The 17,931-nt window shown below is 41.7% G+C and overlaps 1 protein-coding gene across 3 annotated transcripts in view; it reads left to right on the top strand.

Moving 5' to 3' along the window:
• DOCK10 (dedicator of cytokinesis 10) overlaps positions 1–17,931 on the top strand; it is a 309,226-nt gene that overhangs the window by 118,449 nt on the left and 172,846 nt on the right. For all 3 annotated transcript variants that reach the window (XM_060193683.1, XM_060193682.1, XM_060193684.1), the window contains exon 2: positions 12,717–12,836. In XM_060193683.1, the coding sequence (XP_060049666.1) occupies positions 12,717–12,836 (120 nt within the window). The remainder of the gene's footprint in view (positions 1–12,716; positions 12,837–17,931) is intronic.

Genomic DNA, 17,931 nt, shown 5'->3' with positions numbered 1-17,931 from the left:
CTGTGGGTTTTTTTTTCTTATTCCTCTATCTTAAATGCTTTTGGTTTTTAAATTGGGGGTAAATGATTTGTAGTAGATATAGTGATTGGGGTAAAATTTCTTAGTTTTCTGCAACACACTCTCAACACAAGGCTAGATCCTCCTCCACCATCAGGCACCAGCATGCATCAGAGTCTCCTCTCTACCCCACCAGTGTCCTTTCCTTCGGTGCAATATGCCAAAGCCAGTCCGAGTTCTGCTTTGTGTTTCTTACAGGATTTTGTTGTCTTTCACTCAGGATTCTGATTTCATCAGGGAAAGGATAAATGGCTTTCTTTAGGGTGATAAGCCCTTTGTCACAAAAGGACATTGGAAAAGAGGAGAAAAAAAATCAGTCTTTAAAAAGAAATCAGAATGCTGAAGCTAGAAAAAAGTAAAATGGACATTAAAAAAAGGCAGGGGAGGAGAGGGGAAAGGAAGAGAAGGAACACTAGTATTCACGGTGCATCCTTAATTTCAAATAATAACTATAAGAAAAGAAGACAATTACTATCATTCAGGATTGAAATATTGGATTCATATTATTTATGGTACTGTTTGCAGTCCCATGTGTGATATATATATTACACATATATATGTATATATGTATATATATGCACACACACACACACACACACACACACACACACACACACACACACACACACCATCCTACTAGCTCTGCTAGTGAAAATTTATTTGTTTGGCTGCTAAAGTGCTAAAATAGCATCAGAGTTTAAACCAGTAGCAGCTATCATCACACGCTTCATATAAATTACTTTGAAATTCCCAGCAGTTTGCTCTAAGGCATTAATTTCCCTGGGTGTCAGGCAGACTTGTAATTGGGTTGTGATGTATTTTTAATGATATTTATTATCGTTCAAGTGTTTCTAGAAAACTAAATGAGACATGTAATTTAATTTGAATTAGATCTTCTTGGATAGTTTCTACTTCTTTACAAGTAGCAATATCAGATGAAAATATTTTTTAAACAAAATCCGCCTTTAATTTTTAACATTCTGTTTTCTATATGAAAATGTGTAAATCGAGACATACTCCAGAAATATCTACCTAGTCAGATTTCCTTAAAATGAAAAGAAGACTGAGAAGTCTGAACTCAATCTGCAAGTTTACCTTATGCCATAGAGCTTAGAAAGGCCATGTACATACTTGGTTTACCTAATGATGAGTGCTAACAGAATCTCTGTGACTGGGGAGTTAGTGCAGTTGTGATATAATGGACTTGACCTGCTAAGGTCAATTACTAGAGCCACTGGTGCCAGAGTAATGCTCGGATTCTCTCTTCCTCTTTCGATCTCTCTATCCCAGCTCTTTCTTTTACAAGTAAACACATTCTTTGAAGAACGCAAAATAAACCATTCTATTTTTCTACCAACAATGTTTGTGTTCCTTCTTTGGATCAGCAAAGGGTTGTATAATTTACCAAGTTGAACTTGCTTTGTTTCACTGAAGTGGACCAAGACATTTCAAGCATTTACTACCGGTTGATTTCTTCTGAGATCTATGCCTGCATGTTTGTTGCCAAGGGAACCACTTACAAAATCATCTTCATGGGAGCTGGTCCAGCTGTACAGTTGTTAACTTTGATTTAGCTAGTGTTTTTCCATTCTCACGCAACTGTGCAGCTCAAGACAGAGAAGAGGTTAAAGGGTCAAAATCAGATAACTTATGCCTCCCTTAATCATTTCCTTTTTGGTAAGAAAAGCTAGTCTTGCTTTCTACAGCTCAAATACTTGGGAGGTTGTCCAGTGCAACTCCCATTGATGAAAGGCTGAATTAAATCTGTCACACGACCCCAGGTCGACAGCTGGAGCTATGGATCCAGCTATAAGAGTGCTCTCCAATTTTTCTCATTTGTTTTAAACACAAGCAGTGTGGAGGTTGGTTCCCTGCCAGTTGTATTAAGGCCAAAGGGTCCTAAAATTAAGTCAGTGTCTAAAGAATTCATATGTCATTTCAATCTTTTGTTTCTGCTAAGACACTTAATCTGTTTTCTGGATCGTGTTGAAACTAGTTAGCAGCTGTGTCATTTCTAATTTGTTCTGGGGATCTTAAGATTGAAATTCCTTTTAGGAATTTTCAGCTTTAGGGACTCTCTAAAGAATGAGTGGATCCTTACTGTGAGTTATTTTCCTGCTGTTTGCCAAGAGGGGAGAGAATATTTAAGTGAGTGGCATGATGAGGCCTAATAGAGCCCATTAGACATCTGTTTTGATAGTTTTTGATCATGTGTTTGGTGTGCCACTAGTCAAAGTAAATAGGTCTGTAAGCTGAAAAAGACATTTAAACAGTTGAGTTGACTATTCAAAGTAGAAGATTCAGATATATGAAAATGGCATGGGTGATTGAAAAAGGCTGAGGCAGTCCCAACTAGCATTAGAGAAGGGACCGGATGTCATAGAAAGAATAGAAAACTCCTGGGGCCAGGTGGTGGCTCACCTGGTTGGGCACACATGTTACAGTGTGCAAGGACCTGAGTTCAAGTCTCCCGTCCCCACCTGCAGAAGGAAAACTTTGCAAGTGGTGAAGCAGTGTTGCAGGTGTCTCTCTGTTTCTCTCCCTCTCTACCATCCCTTTCCCTCTCAATTTCTGACTGTTTCTGTCCAACAAATAAATAAAGATAATGAAAAAAAAAAATAGAAAACTTCTTCAACAAAGGATAAAAACTCTTTATTAAAGGTCTTTCTTGCAGAGACCAGGTGTTATTATTATTATTTATTCATGAGACAAACAGGAGGAGAGAGAGAAGTAAATAGACATCACTCTGGTACATGTGCTGCCAGGGATTGAGCTTGGAACCTGATGCTTGAGAATCCAGTGCTTTGCCCACTATGCCACCTCCCAGATGACAAGAGATGAGATATTCTAAAAAGGGAAGCCATGAGGCGTGAGTTCAGATTAACAAATCAGAGTAACTGAGAGGGAATAGTCAAGGCTTGGCTTCCCTGTCATAGTTGACAATGGGGATGTAAGCATATGGTCCCCAAATCCCAAGCATGTGCTCTGGGGATTGATTCTCCCTGTCCCGTCACCCAATTCCTTGGAGGTCCTGATAACTGCAGACAAAATTGTGGGCCTATCAGGAAAAGAAGTTCTAAGTATCTAAAGTTTTGCTTTCTAGGTATTCATATTTGCCGGGTTCATGAGGTTAGTATTACACCAATTCTAAATATAGCTCTTTAACAAAAAATAGGACTATAAATACATGGAACTCTTTTCTAGGCTATTTCCGGAGCAAGAGAAAATGGGAATTCATCGTCATTTCCATGTGCTTATGGGCATAGTCTGGTAGCTCATCTTCATTTTTCTTAGACGGATATGACACTGTGACTTGAACCAGGAGGTTTACTGAGAAGTTGCTGCCTCTTTATACATGGATAATTCAGTGTTTCACCTCTGTTATGATTTCTTCTGCCTTAACTAGAGTTAGTTAGTTGTTATCAATATTTGGGAGTTTTTTTGCCTTTTTTTTTTTAAGTTTAGCTTAAAATATAAAAGACTGTAATATAGTCCCTGATAAATGAAGCATTTGGTGTAATCTGATTGGTTAGTTGGTTTGACTCGGTTTCAGCATATGTGGTTGGATAAGATTTAGGATAATTTAAAAATGATCCTATAAATCTATATTTGTTTGGCATTTAGTGGTTGACTACATCCTTGCTCATTTTACCTTTTTGATCATTGTAACAAATTTGCGACAGGCAGGAAATGGCTCTCTTACTTATTTCCATCTACCCCAGCTGTCTCAATGTAAGTGGCTTATCCAAGTTACACATTGTTTGTTGATACTATGGTAATTGTTTCCCCTTTGATTTTTTTTTTCTTACACTGCTTTCTAGAACCACATAAATGAGCTATAATTATTTCTCCTGATTTCCTTTCCCCAGATTTCTTTGCCCCTTTCCTTCTCTTTCTTCCTTTTTCTCATTCTTTCTTTCTCTGGTCCTTTCTTTAATTGCCTAAAGCTGTTAGTGATTGAATTTCTACTTGAAGCTTCCACTATGATTTTTGAGCTTGTCCCTCTTGTTGATTTTCAAATGACAGTTTTAAAACCCAATATCTCCCTGTGTTTCCATGGAGGAATGATAGTCTTGAAAGTATATATATACAAGATCATTTCATTGTAGAAAATTTGGATAACGCAAAATAAAACATAACACGGCCTTAAATATCTTAGTTCCATCCAAAGATAGTATCAAGAGATGAGATAAATTTATCAAGATATATCATTTTTCTTTTAAGTTTTAAAATCCACTTTTGCTCAGCAATAATTCACTAGTGATTTTGTTTGCTCTAACAAACTTAAAAAAATCTCAGTTCTAATGAACGTGCATTGTTTCTTGAATTGACATATTTTCATTTTATATTTTCAACCATTCCTTATCTTTCATGACTTACTGTTTACCATTTGAAGCTGGTCTTTATCTCAAGTCTTACAGTCTCTAGGGAGATAAGTATTCTCAGCTCAGAGTCTGTAATCAGATGTAAGACTCTAGAGCACAGTCAAGATGAATGTGGTCTTTCCCCTCTTCCAAAGTCATATCAATATGCTTTCTTTATCTTTCCTTTTGTAGCACTGTTTGCCATCTTCACTATGGACCCCCAACTCCCTCATGTCTTCCCCAAAATGCCATCATGCAAAGCCTTGTAAGCAAACTAACTTCTCTAGAGAACTGAAGAGTTCTCTTGAACAGAGCAAATAGTTCAACTGGCAAAGTGCAGGGCTTATATGCCTGAAGATCCCAGGGTGGACTCAATCTCCTCCTTCTCCTTTGTGAAATTCTCTCTCTCGTATGAAATAAATACAATTAAACTTTTAAAATTAAAGGCCAGGAGATATAGCACAAAGGTCGTGGAAAGCACTTGTATGCACGAGGCCCAGAATTTCTTCCGGCATTTGCGTTTGAATTAAAGTTATGAAAGTAATTCAGATTTTCATAAGGAAACATCATGCTTTTAAAAATCACAGTCCTTTCATATTTTTTATGTATTTTTATCTCACCGTCAGGGCTTGTTGCTTCAAATTTATACCTGCATGATTCCATCACTTTGGCTAGACTGTTCTTTTAGATACAGTCTAAGAGGCAGAAAAATGAAGCTGGAAGAAAGGATAGCACAGCACTGCTCCACTACCCATGAAAACTACTTCTTTGTGGTGGCTTGGAGCTCAAACCTAGGTTTAACAAAGGCTGTGTTAGTGGGTAAGCAACTTCCTGAACTCTAACATCAGAAACTTCAGCTAAGGCATGGGGAATTATCTTACTTTAAGCCTATTAAGTAATGTTGTTTTCGACGGGTTATGTTGTTTTCACCGGGCTGGCTTCACGGGCAGGTAACAGACGACCAGGGACTCATGGTTGAGCTGTAGGCAGTATCTCTTTATTCATGCAGGATGCAGCACAATCTAAGCCGAGCTAAGCTAAGCTCAAGGTACAATAAAACTCACAATGTTGTCTTTATATATACTTGCCAAGTAGGGTGGAAACAGGATGTGACATAGAGAGGGTGGAGAGAAAAGTGACTGGTGAAAATCAGAGTGTGACAAGGAGGGGGCAGAGCAGGTGAGAATCCTATCACTGAACCACCAATGCCCTGGAGTGCTTTATGTAAATGTAAAAGTGATTTATGTAAATAGACCAAAGCTTTGAATGGGATTAAATCTATCCCTATACAGGCATATGGTTAAGCAAAAGCCAGGGGGAGCTGGCATACTATCCAACATCTCCCCCTTTCTTTTTAACTATTTGCCATAGTATCAGGATTGTGGGGTGAACAGAAACCTATATCGTACAGGCATTTTCAAAAGAACTGGCATAAGACATGGAAAACAAAATAGGCGAGCAGCAATAACCAGTGTGATGCCAAGGGGAACATCTCTTGCCTCAAAGGGCAAGGCCTAGCAGGCAAAAGGGCATTTCTTGCCTCTGGGAACACTTCATGCCTCTGGGGACATCTCTTGCCTCAAAGGGCGTTTCCTGCCTCTGTGGGCATCTCTTGCCTCTTGGGGCGCTTCATGCCTCTGTGGGCATAACCTAATAAGGAGGGGGAGTTTTCCGTCTCTGGGGACAGAGCCTGCAGGCGAGGGGACATGGTCTATAAAGTCTCAAGGCAATTGGCTGAAGTTAGTCTTTGAGAAACACAGCAGTGTGTACCAGTAAGTCCGATGGAGGTGTCAGTCCAAAGTAGCTGACCACAGAAGAAAATGCCAAGGGATGAAACGCTGCATGTCTGTCTCGATGGGGAATGTCGGCCACCAGAATTCTGCTTTTCTGTAGAGAGTGATCTTTGGAGTCTGCGAATCTGTTTCTTCAGGTCATGCCAGGTCTCATCATTGGTTTCCGGGGGTGTGTTGTAGTCATTCCATTTTGTGGGCGATGTCAGAGAACAGGATCCAAATGGATTTCCAGGAATTCCATTTGAGTAGATGCTTTTTCATGTGAAGACTTTGACAGCTGAAATTCACTTCCTCATGCAGCATTTCATCCCCTGCCATTTCTCCCCCTAGTCACCTACTTTGGACTGAGAGTTCTATCGGACTTGCTGGTATACCCTTTGGACATTTTAGACAATTTTACAGCAGCTTCCTTCCCTTCACATTGCTGGTTTTTCATAGACTGACCCTGAGTAGTTCATAGACTTTACACACTGTTGCCCTGGGCATTAGATAAAAGGAAAGGGGGAGATGCTGGGAAATTGTGCCAATGCAGTCACATCTGCCATGTTGTCCCCTCAGGCTACTGCTAGTTCCCTGGAGAGTTGGGACATTCTCGGAGTGCCTGTTCAGCCATGTTGTGCCCTCAGGACATTGTCTATATCCCCGCGATATCTGGAGTGCTCTGGTTACTCCTCCCCCCTCCCATTCTCACAAGAGTTATCATTCTATCCTGGAGTGCTATGGTTACTCCTCCCCCTTCCCATTCTCGCGAAAGCTACTCCTATAAAAACCCTTCGTTTTCCGCACCTCGCTCTCTTGCCGGCGCTCCACTCTGGTGTTCAGACGCAGGAAAGGTTACTGCATGAGATGGCCATTTTCTCTACCTCCACGTGGCCCAACCTGCTTCTCTAACACCCAACTCTGAGGTGCCAGCGTGAATAAAGATTTGTGTTTCCTCTTCGCTCCGGACCCTCTCTCTCTCTTCTCTGCGGCCTGCGTACTACAACATCTGGCTCTACAACAAAGTAACTTTTGGCAGCTCATCTTATGACCAAGACGGCAGGTTCTCCAACTCCAGGGCAGGGACACTGTCTTGGCATCCCATGAGAACTGTGGGATAAATAGATGGAAAGAAAGCATTTGCTCCTACGACAGGATCCTATTTTTCTGCTGTGAATTTCAACTGGTCAAAGCTGTGAATTGGGGGAACTGGAACAAGCACCGTCTCCTAATACCGTCTCAGATGAAAGGGCCCATTACCAATGTGGTGTAACACCAGCCCTGTTGCACAGTTACAGGTACTGCTGGGTGTCTTTTCCCGTACCTGGGCTGCTCTCATGACAACTAGTATATAGTTCATTACTCATTTGCAAGAGAGTAATAGTAGAAAGCACTACAAAAAAATTCAGTCCAAATCAGGTACTTTCAGCATATGCTTCATCCCAGTTGGTGTGTTTCCAAATGAGATGTTCTACAATCAGGAGGAGCAACCCCATGGCTGAAAAGCTGTAAATCAATGCTGCTCAGCTCCCAGATACACTCAGTGTCTCTTGCAAGGGGCAGTAGTGAGAAGTGGACTGTATGTAGACACATCTGCCCTTTGGTCCAAATGCTGAGTAAACATCTCCCTTGCTCCATAGAGAGAACTCCTGGTTTCAAAGTCACATCTCCAGCATATATCCATGGAACTTTTGTGGTGAGCCTCTTTAATTCCATTCTCTTGGGTGCTGTGGACTCTGTCTTTGCTGTTTTCATTTCTTAATCTCAGGTCCACAGAACACTGGGGTGCTGATTCTCTTGAATCTTACCTTTTACTGTTGACCTACCTCTCTGCCTACAAAGATTGACTGTCTTGAATGTTGCACATTGATTGCCCAAAAAGGATAAGTATTACTAACATACCTCCCTGTCTCCCTGAGGGTCAAAACCTAATATAACTATACAAAATGTATCTACTAGGTTTTACAACCCCATGTCAAAAGAACCTCAGTGTAACATTTTAAACAGGAAAAGACTTAAGTGTCATTCATTGGCTGCCTGATATATCATAGCCTAAAAATAGAAAGAATGAGAAATATAAGTTCCCACAGATGCTTATAGAACTGCTATTTTATTGGATATGTCAAGGAGTGTTGAGGATTTCACTTCTCTGGGGTTTTGTTAATAACCTGTCCTTTGTGAGCTCTTATTTCCCTGTTGTGCTAACTTAGGTAGAATTAGTTTTAGATGATATAGAGGCTTTAGTAAAACACCTTTGGTCTATAGTTTATTTGTTAACCCTCATGATTGCAACTAATGGGAGGTGAGATTTACTTTTGTAAATTTGTTTTGCAAATTTGTTTTGCATTTGTTTCTTTGTCTTTGTGCTGGCATGGCCTCCTGCACCACTCGGGCTATTCAATCTTTCTTTTGAGTCATGTGGGTAATTACCAGAACTCAGTACTTATATGAATCTGCCTCTCCTGGTAGTCATTTTTCTTTTCTCTCCTTTGGGTAGAGGGTAAAAAAAAACGAAGAGAGAAAGAGAAAGGAGGCTAGACAGGCACTGAAACATTCGTCCACTGCTTATGAAACTTGCTCTACTGTGGTGCTCCAATGGGGCAGCCCAAACTCAAACCCAGATCTTCAGACATGGGAACTTTTATGCTCTACTGGGTGAGCCATCTGCTGGTCCCCTCACCATTCATTCCTAATTTTATTTCAGATACAGAAAGAGCAAGAGAGATGGAGAGAGCAGGGGCACCACAGCACCATGTGTGTTCCACCATGTGTGGAGCTTCCCCAGTATTGTGGCCCCATGTGGTGTCAGAGCTCAAATTCAGGAGCTACACACACGCGACGGTATATGCCCCAGCACTGAGTTATATCCTGGCCTGGGATGTCAGTTAAAAAAAACAAGGACGGGGAGTCGGACTGTAGCTCAGCGGGTTAAGCGCAGATGACGCAAAGCACAAGGTCAGCATAAGGATCCTGGTTCGAGCCCCCGGCTCCCCACCTGCAGGGGAGTTGCTTCACAAGCGGTGAAGCAGGTCTGCAGGTGTCTATCTGTCTCTCCCCCTCTCTGTCTTCCCCTCCTCTCTCCATTTCTCTCTGTCCTATCTAACAACAACAACATCAATAACAATAATAACTACAACAACAACAAAAAACAACAAGGACAACAAAAGAGAAAATAAATAAAATATTTTTTAAAAAAATTATAAAAAAAAAACAAGGACAAAGTTTGCAGAAGGCCTCTTAAAGCATCATAGGCCATTTGTCTTCAGGGCAATACATTGCAACACACACTGAGCCACCCTCCCACACTATCGGCATGTTGATGAGAGGGGGGAGGTGCAGGGAGAAAGTTTCAGTAGCCACATCATTACTGTTGATATTTGAGAACACAGACAACAGTGAAAGAGCAAAGCCATGGCAGAGATGAGGATATCTAGCAGGTTCTATAGGACATTCTGATTTTGTTTCTGTTTTGATTGAGGTCACACTGGTGGGGACCCCTATATCGATCTCAGATGTGTACAATAGAATTCAACATCTGCTGATGCTGTACTGCGATCCCCACTAAAAATCTAAAAATCCAGTTGCCCTCCTTCACTTTACAACTGATCCCTCGCACAGCATTTGTCCACCCCCACCCTCCTGCACCTTCAATGTCCTGCGTTCTGTCATCAGAATCTCAGGGTCTGTTTTTACTTTGGTTTTACTTGACCTCTGCTTTACTTCTTCATCTTCCATATAGGAGCGAAACCATAAGTTGTTTGCATGTCTCCACAAGACTCAGCAGAGTCACTTACCCTATTTCCCTCCACCCCAGTTTCATCCATATTATCGAAAGTGGTGAGATTTAATCTTTTTTCAAAACAGAATAATATTCTATTGTGTGTGTGTGTGTGTGTGTGTGTGTATGTGTGTTCCCAGGCTATCTTTATCCATCCATGAACACTTAAGTTGTTTCTGTCTTTAGCTACTGTAAATAATGCTGCACTAGACGTGGCTTCCTCTTGATTTGCTGAATTTCATATGCAAACACAATATAGGAAAACAAATAAAGTGACTCCAGAATCAGCCAAAAACTTCAGACTTGAAGACCTGTGGGGACATTTGGTACTATACAAATGTGACTTTACAAGTTACATGGGATAAATAAGAACCGCTTAAGCCTCCAGCTGAACTAGAGTGAAAAGGGCCTTATTGAAAGAAATTTGGAGCCAACTAAAAATAAAATTAATGTTCAAGCCAAATCAAACATCTGGATCCTGCATTTGCCTCTTGAGCTATCAATTTATAATCTTTGGAATTAAACTGTGCTTGGGAAAATAAGGAGTTGGAATTTAAAAAGTTTAAATACACTAATCATATCTAAAGGCAGGGATCTGAGAAGGACTTAAAAATATTTTCTAGAACATACCATAGTTTCTGTATATTCTATTTCAGAATGTTGAAGTTCTCACAGATCCCTCACTAAATCAATTATGTTAGGTAACTTACATAAATTTCTCCTTTTCAACAAATATTGCATGGAATTCTGTGTTTTTACTGGCAAGACCTAGCAATTTTCCTTGAAAGTTTTCCAGAGAGAATATTTACCTTAAGTAAGCATGCAGTTAACTTAAACATCTGTAAAATGGGTCTGGGTTTGTTGTTTTGTTTTAATGTGGAAAGTGTATGTAAGGGGCTGGGCAGTGGCATACCAGTTTAAGTGCACATAGTGCTGTGCAGAAGGACTTGTGCAAGGATCCAGGTTCAAGCCCCGGTTCCCCACCTGCAGGGGGGGACCCTTCATAAGTGCTGAAGCAGTTCTGCAAGTGTGTCTCTGTCTCTCTCCCTCTCTATCTCCCCCTCCTCTCTCAATTTCTCTCTGTCTTATGTAATAAAATAAATTTTTAAGAAATGGCCGCCAGGAACCGTGGATTTGTGGTGCTGGCACCGAGCCCGAGTGATTACTCTGGAGACAAAATTAATTAATTAATTAATTAATTTAATTCAATAAGACAAGAGAGTACATGGAAATCCTTAAAATTGATCCATAATGTTGCATTTTTAAAGTCATTTCACTGGGGAGGTGAGTGGTTTACAGTATATTTGGCACCTGGCTACAATTCCTCATTTCTCCATGACAGGTGTCTGTAAAACACTCCCACAACCATGTTAGATTCCCCTCCACCACCATGTATCAAGACCCCAAAGTTCCCATCCCTACCCCAACTCTTTAAAGCCCTTCTTCCTCCTCAGAGTTTTTTACTTTTTATTATTATTATTTTTTTTTTTTTACTTTGGTGCAATACACCAATACAATAAGTTTTAGTCTGTGTTTTCCCTTTCTGTCTCTTGTTTTGTTGTTTGTACTTGGAAAATTCTCAGAAATGAACATTAATCACTCCTTGGAACAACCCATTGAAGGTTCATGAGACTCCCCTGGTGGAGATTTTCAAGGACCTTAGAAACCAAGCCAAATCTATGTGCTTTGCCACTAGGAGGACTGAGGTTGGTGGGAAACTGTTAATGTTGTGGATGGGACAATATAATAGGGTTTTGTGTACAAGATAACTTTAACACCCAAATTTCAGGGTGAGCACACCAATGTCCAGGAGTCCCAAAGCAATCTACAAGACCATCCCTCCTTTTGCATCAAGGTTCTCTTGATGTTTCTTCAAAAGCCCCCAGAACTTAGATCGCATCTTCTGTTATACATTCCATCCTCTGTTTAGGCCTCCAGCTTTTCTCTTTGTGTTTCCTATGGTGTGGAGCAAGCACATCAGCTCTTCTGCAAAAACTTCACACCTTCTTCCACGGGTATCCATCTTTTTGGTGTTATGAACAGCTATTACAAAGAGACTGTCTTTCATCTTGGTGTTGTGATTTGAATGCATTGGACTTTTCAGACTATTTTATCTGAACTCCTCTGTTTTTTTTTTTCCAGAACGACATGTGTATAACAGTTGTCTTGTCCATTTCTAGTAGAGAAGTTACTCAACTTCTCTCTCTTGTGGCAAAGAGTTTCCAAGCCAAGCAATTATTCCTGACATAGGATCTCTGCTTCAGTGTCAACTAAGACATTCTGTGGGACTTTGATTGCTAGCAGGGCACCAACATTTAGAAATAGAAGTAGAATCAGGCAGACCTCACAAGACAGTATCTTATTCAGCAAAAAAAGACAGCTGCCACAGTGTGATGGCAAGTTAACAGAGGTCTTGTCTCCCGTTGGCCAAGTTGACATAAACATCTAGTCTATGGGTCTGGGAGGCTGAGTACTGTAGCTTTGATGACTCCGGGTGAATCGCTTGAATTACCGAGTGAAATAATATGTATGTCAGGATCTTCTCATGCTTGTATAAATGCCTGGAGTCTCTGTGTCTCTGTGGACAAAACTGCACAATGTCAGAACCTTGGTGGCACCAAGAAATGGAATCCAGGCAGAGGCTGAGATGACCCCGGATTGTATGTGTCAGGCATGAATATCACATCTTTCTTTCTTTCTTTCTTTCTTTCTTTCTTTCTTTCTTTCTTTCTTTCTTCTCTACAGCAGGAAAAGCCCCGACTTCTGGAGCCTTTGGATTATGAAGCAGTCATTGAAGAACTTGAGAAGACTTATGGGAATGACCCCCTTCGAGACCTCCTCTTCTTCCCCAGTGATGACTTCTCGGTAAGTCTTCTCATCTCAGGCCATTGAGTTTCATGACAGCCTTGCAGGGTGATCCTCTCAAATGGAGGCCCCATGTCAATTCAGGGTGCATGACACCCTCTTTTTTTTGGTTACCCTAAGTCACAGATATTGCAGAAAAATCCACATCCAGTAGTAGAATTTACCCAGGGACCCCCCCCCCTCCAAAAGGGGGGAGGTTAGAGGTTAAGTGATGTCCTGATCATTTGGATTAGATTATGTCTGAGTCCAGCTAGTATATGTGTCTGTCTTCGGTGTGGCTGGATTGCTCTTTTGTTACAATATTAGTTTATTTCAAGAGGGAAGGGGAAGACAGAGAGGGAGAGGAATAGGAGGTGGGCAGTGGCGCACACGATTAAGTGCACATACTACTAAGTGCAAGGACCCACCCAAGGATCTGGGTTCAAGCACCTGCTCTCCAACTGCAAGGTGGATGCTTCACAAGCAGTCAAGCCGAATTTCAGGTGTCTGTCTTTCTCTCTTTCTACTCCCCCCCAATTTCTCTCTGACTTATCTGATAAAATGGGGGAAAATGGCCACCAGAAGTAGTGGATTCATAGTGCAGGCACTGAGCCCCAGCAATAACCCTGGAAGAAGGGGGAGGGGGGCTGGGTGGGGAGAAACATCTGCCGCACTGTTTCACTGCTCACAGAGCTCCCCCCTACTGCTGGTGAAGACTTGGAACTTGAACCCAGGTCCTTGTGCATAGTAAAATGTGTGCTCAGCCAGGAGCACCACTGCCCAGACTCTACAGGGTTACTAATCACTGCCTTGCCTAGCTCACAGAACACTTCCTCCATCAGACCTTTTATAGCTAAAATGTGCAAGCAGTTAAAACCACCCAGTAAGTAGCCAGGGCAGAAGCAGGAATCTCTTGGTCCAGATGGTGCCATTATTAAATAGCATCCTTGATCTTGATTGATCATTGAGAAGGAAATCCTACAACTGGAGAAGGAGTTCAGCAGGCAGAACACTGGACCTTCCTGCATGAGCACCCTAGCACTACATCAGCCTGAATGATATTCCAGTTCTTTCTTTACTCTCTTTAGTAAATGAATTTTTAAAAGAATTTTTAAAATGTTTTAAAATTATATACATATATTTTACTTTTTTATTTATAAAATGGAAATATTGGCAAGACCATAGGTTAAGATGGGTACAATTCAACACAATTTCCACCACCACCCCCACCATCCTATCATCTCCCTTGAAAGCTTTGCTATTTTTTATCCCTCTGGGAGCATGGACCCAGAATCATTATGGGGTACAGAAGGTTGAAGGTCTGGCTTCTCTGCTGGACATGGCCTTTGACAGGTGGATCCATACTTCCAGCCTCTCTTTCCTTCCCTAGTGAGGCAGGGATCTGGGGAGGCAGAACTCCAAGACACATTGGTGGGGTCATCTGCCCAGGGAAGTCTGGTTGGCATCATGGTAGCATCTGGAACCTGGTGGCTAAAAAAGACTTAAGATATAAAGCAGAACAATTTGTTGACTAATCGTGAACCTAAAGGCTGGAATATTGCAGATGAAGATTGGGGTCTTTGTTTTGGAAAAAGCTTGTAGGTCTATTGTAGGTATATTCTAAAGGGCCCCACGACTTTACTAGTTTTTGCCTGACCCTGACAGCTAATATGTAGGTAGACCCAGGTTATTGTCTGGGAAGATGGTGTCATAGTTGGAAAAAAAAACACTAGAAAGCTGGATCAGGGAAGAGAGTAGCTCCCAAATCTGGGAAAAGCATGTAAGTATTGTTAACAGTAAACTTCATTGATTTGATCTGGGGTCCATATTCAGCACAGGAGCCTATGTAACCTCTGCATCCCTGTAGGTCTAAGCTCACATTCTGTGGTCACAGCTAAGAACATAATTTCAGGATCCATCTTCCTCGGGTGGTAGGTAGAGTATGTTGTACAACCTCCCTTTGGAGAATTGAACAGTCCCTACCTACCATTGTTGATCCACATTGAGGGTTCTTCTCCTCTTTGGCCTTTCAGCTCTTTTCCTCAGAAATGTTCTATCAGCCAGAAAGCATTAGCCTCAAAGGTGGTTCTCTCAGATCACAAATCTTTCTGTGCAGAGGTTGTTGCCTGCCTCTCTTTGTCCAATAAACCTCTACAAGTCTTCTTTTTAAGATTTTCTTATTAGGGGCCTGGTTAAGCGCACACATTAGAGTGAGCAAGGACCCGGGTTTCCACTTGCAGGGGGAAAGCTTCACAAGTGGTGAAGCAGGGCTGCAGGTGTCTCTCTGTCTCTCTCCTTCTCTACCTCTTAGCCCTCAATTTATCAACCTCAGTAAGAAGAGTATGGGATGATCCCGGTCATATATAGAAGTTGAGAAAGAAGAACAGAAAAGGAAACTAAAAGCAGAAACTGACTGAGTTTGGAGTATGGGATCAAAGTAAAGAATCTCTGAGAATGAACGCAGTAAAGTGCAGGTGAAGGACGAGCACCCACATGCCCTCTATCTGTGGTCCCCTGAGACACTCTCAGATAGTTCGCAAAGGCGTTTATAAACAGCAGTCTTGAGGGTCTGACAGTCCCTAAAGTAAAGGGTAAGTGTTCCAAGTAGCTGTTCTTCCTTTGGAAGGACAAAAGAAAGGGAGCTTGCAGGAAATCCAAGGAAGAGCCATGGAGTCAGCTGCTCCAACAGCCCCAAGCCCCCACTCCCTCTCCTGCCTTTAGAACTGATCTGGCACCCACTCCTGAATGCTTTAAAATAAAGGAAGGTGGAGGTAGTCGGCGGTAGCACAGCGAGTTAAGCGCACATGGTGCAAAGCTCAAGGACGGGCATAAGGGTCCAGGTTCGAGCCCCTGGCTCCCCACCTGCAGGGGAGTCACTTCACAGGTGGTGAAGCAGGTCTGCAGGTGTCTGTATCTCCTCCTCTCTGTCTTCCCCTCCTCTCTCCATTTCTCTCTGTCCTATCTAACAGTGACATAAACAACAGTACTAACTGTGACAACAATAAAAACAACTAGGGCAACAAAATGGAAAAAATAAATATAAATAAAAAAATAAAAGAAGGTGGAGGGTGGCAGGCAGTGGCACACCTGGTTAAGAGTACATGGACCAGGGTTCAAGCCCCCCAACCTCCACCTGCAGGGGGAAAGCGTGACTGGTGAATCTGCCAGTGTTTCTTTCTCGCTCCCTGTCTTCCCTTTTCTGTCTCTCCCTCCTCTCTCTCATTTTCTCTCTGTCTTATCAAATAAGAAAAAGAATAGAAAAAACATATATATAAAAGAAAGTAAGTGGAAGTTAGTAATTTTCTCTACCCAGTGTGAAGACAGAAGAATGGAGACAGACTTGTTGGGAGAGAAAACTATAAAAGCCCTTCCAATCTGCTTTTCAATTTTTTATTAGTCATTAAATAATAACAAGGTTGTAAGATAACAGGGGTACAGTTCTATATAGTTCTCGCCATACATGCCCCATCCTCTCCACAGGAAATTTCCCTTTTCTTTATCTTTCTGGGAGTATGAACCAGAATTCTTTTTGGGGTGCAGAAAGTGGGAGTTCTGGCTTCTGTAATTGTTTCTTCACTGGACATGGGCATTAGCAAGTGGATCCACACTCGCAGCTTTTTTCTATTTTTTTTTCCCTAGTGGGCTAGGGCTCTTGAGAGGTGAGGTTCCAGGATGCTTTGGTGTGGCCATCTGCCCAGTGAAGTCAGGGTGGAATTCTTTGAGCAGCCTCAACTTGGGGGCACTCAGTTCTTCTTTGTCCTTTTCAGCACCCTTTTGACAATTCATAGATGAGTTATAATTTTCCACCGTGGTTTCTCTTTTGTTCCCCTCCTCTGTAGTTTCTCTCCTACTAGCCTGAAAATCCTGCTTCCACTTAGAATTGCCAGGATTTGAAGCGATTTTTTTTTTTTTTGAGGAGAGTCAACCTAGGTGCAGCCATCTTCACTCTGCTCCCCTGCTTTTCATATTTTTAAATGGCTTCACCTTACCATCTGACACAGTTTCAGAGAGGCTTATCTCTTGCAGAAATCTCATTGCTGTGGTTGGGCCAGGCCATCTGGGCTTGAACTACAAACATAAAATTAAGCTACGTTTTATCTTTTTTTTTTAATTCCACACCCTCATTTTCTTTTAGACTGAAGTCAAACCTTGACAAACAGCTCCTTTCTGTCAGACAGCACCCACACAAAACTTGAAGCTCAGAGCACCTTTTCTTTGAATATTGTTCAGAAATAAGTCAAGAGTTACTCCAAGGTCCCCCAGCTGGAGAAAGCCTGGGGGCGAGTAGCTGAAATGTGACAGTTGCAATGGTTTTGAAACCTGCTCTAGGAGGGCAGCATTTCCATGTTACATTAATGTTTGACTGCCTGATTGCTCTCTGATCTTTGAGATCCTCAGTGATTTAAGCAGAACATATTAGAATTTTAAAAATCCTTCAGGTTTTTTTCCAGACATAAACCTTTCTGGAAATATCCAGGATTATCTTATCCAGCATTTGCTTCAAATTCTGTTGTTCCCACTTCCCCCTTGTTGCTTATTCCTTTCAATAGGCAGGACATCACCTTCGCAATGTCAGAGGACTTCTCCAAGATCTGACCCTTCCCCAGTTTTAAAGACTAATTCTCACTCCACACTGCACCCTCATTCCCAACTGGGGCCAAATACTGGCACAGTCCTGAACATATTATTGTAGACATACTTAGAGCATTTTTTTTCCTTTCTTCATCCAACAGGTATATCCTGACTAATACTGACTGCAAGGCTTCAGGCTCAGGATGTAGCAATAGTAGTGTTTAGACAGCAATCACCTTGTCTGAATAGTACTTACCTTTTAGCCAGAAGAGTCAAGCAAGAAGAGACAAGGAAAACAATTAATTACATAATTCAGATGGAACCAGTTTTCTGAAGAAAAACTGAACAGGGTCTGTGGTATAGAAACTTATTAAGGGAAGAAGTAAGGTGGCTGGATGGTCAGGGACCAACCACATCATTGAGGAGGTGATAGTCAAACCCAGACCTTAATTCCCAGGGAGGACCAGTCATGATTTAAAAAAAAAAAAACTTGGGGAAAAGCCTGGAGAACTCTGAGACTGAAGAGTAGTGTGAGTGATCAGGA

This window comes from Erinaceus europaeus, chromosome 7 (genome assembly GCF_950295315.1).
Source record: "Erinaceus europaeus chromosome 7, mEriEur2.1, whole genome shotgun sequence".
Lineage (NCBI taxonomy): Eukaryota > Metazoa > Chordata > Mammalia > Eulipotyphla > Erinaceidae > Erinaceus > Erinaceus europaeus.
The sequence above is the reverse complement of the archived record's forward strand: the minus strand, read 5'-3'. Positions and strand labels throughout refer to the sequence as shown.